The 1,652-nt window shown below is 63.5% G+C and overlaps 1 protein-coding gene across 1 annotated transcript; it reads left to right on the top strand.

Annotated features, from left to right (window-relative positions):
• The first annotated feature begins 596 nt into the window (after positions 1-596).
• On the top strand, positions 597-1,052 carry LOC142436365 (transmembrane protein 239-like). Its single transcript, XM_075540064.1, has one exon. The coding sequence runs from the start codon at positions 597-599 to the stop codon at positions 1,050-1,052; it is 456 nt and encodes a 151-aa protein (XP_075396179.1).
• Positions 1,053-1,652: the final 600 nt, after the last annotated feature.

Below are 1,652 nucleotides of genomic sequence, written 5' to 3' on the forward strand. Positions count from 1 at the left end.
ACATCGTGACCAGTGGGTCACCTGGGTCTGCTCTGGAGGCCCAGCCAGGGAAGGGAAAATTGAGGAGAGACAGGGAGCCCGGGTGGGGAGGCGACCGTGATATCACATTGTGGGTGGGGGTGGCCATCCTGGCCTCCTCTGTGGTTCCAGAGAGAGAGGGCCTGGAAAGGAAAGACTTGTGAGGAGAGGGCTGGGGCTGGCAGCCAGGCAGCAGGGAGGGGCTTCCCCCAGGAAGCATCCACACCTGCACCCACGAGCTCCACGGGCTCTCCTGCCAGCCTGGAGGGGTTGCAGTGGCTGCTTTCTTGGCCAGGCCCCACCCCAGTCCGGGTCACAATAGGGCTCCTCTGGGGAGGGTGGGGGTGGACAAGAGTGGGGAGCTCGGATCTGGCTGCCAGGATGTTCTGGGTGCTGTAGGAAGCAAGATGACCTAGTGGTTCTGCTCAGAGGTAAGTCCCAGCTACCAGCTGGCAGCCCCACCCCAACCACACTGGTGCCTTCCTGAGCCCTGCACCCCCACCTGCCTCTGCCGGGCCAGTTCCTGCAACTGCCCCATGCCACGCCCCCCTGCCCTCTCCCCAGGTGCGCCCACTGCGATGCAGCAGCCTCGAATGGACACAGATGCCATCGGTGCTGGCGAGGGGCTGCAGCCTGTGGCGCCCTGGTCAACCTGGGTCTCCAGGCAGGGCTGGGTGCGCTGGTGGGTGTGCCATGTGCCCCGCAGCTGGGCCCGGTGGTGGGCCACATCGAGCTGGCGGCAACCTCTGCAGCGCATGCTGTGGGGCTTTGAGGGAGTGCTCTACCTGCTGCTGGCGCTGATGCTGTGCCACGCGCTCTTCACCACGGGCTCCTACCTGCTGGGCTCCCTGTGGCCCGTGGCTGCTGCCGCCTGGCGCCACCTGCTGCCAGCCCTCCTGCTACTGGTGCTCAGCGCCCTACCTGCCATGCTCTTCACCACCTCCTTCCTGTTGCTCTTCTCCACGCTGCTGAGCCTCGTGGGCCTCCTCGCCTCCATGTCCCACCCCGACCAAGCTCAGGACTTGGACCAATAGAAGGCAACCCCACCCCCACTGCCTGTGTCTGTTGAGCCCAGGCCTAGGACCAGAGGCCTGGGGAGAGTGGGGGGGGCAGTGGGGCTAGGACTTTGCATCTTGAGCAGGCCCCTGCACCCCAGGCTGTTAGCACAGGCTGGGGCTCCTGCAAGCGTTTCTGGATCCCACAGCACAGACCGGCCCGATGCCTGGGCACCTCCCACAAGTTGACGCTGCAGGTACCTGGTGTGGCGGGTGGTGGTGGAGGGTTTTGGACAGGAGAGCCTAGGGGGTAGGGGGAGAAGGCTTAATTAGGACGGAGCTTGGCCAAGCCGCTGAGGGCACCCACGAGCATGTGGTGATGCTGCTGGCAACTGGCAGCATTTTCTTCTGGCAATTTGCTCAGCTGTCACAACCCAGAGCTCCCTGGACTTTCCGCTTCTCTCTACTAGCCCCTCTCCCCTCTGTCAGGGGTCCCACAGATTAGGAGGCAGATTTCATTGACAAAAGACTGTGAGGACTCAGTTGAAGCCCCCACAACACCTCCACTCACCTTCTAGACCTTTTCAAGCAGGCATCCCCAGTTTCCCAGGCATTCTGTCTCAGCCTGCAGCCATGGGT

This window comes from Tenrec ecaudatus, unplaced genomic scaffold, assembly GCF_050624435.1.
Source record: "Tenrec ecaudatus isolate mTenEca1 unplaced genomic scaffold, mTenEca1.hap1 Scaffold_2374, whole genome shotgun sequence".
NCBI lineage: Eukaryota > Metazoa > Chordata > Mammalia > Afrosoricida > Tenrecidae > Tenrec > Tenrec ecaudatus.

What these genes read in the sequence shown, in the direction of transcription:
- LOC142436365 (XM_075540064.1), top strand. Translation starts at nt 597, where the DNA reads ATGCAGCAGCCTCGAATGGACACAGATGCCATCGGTGCTGGCGAGGGG.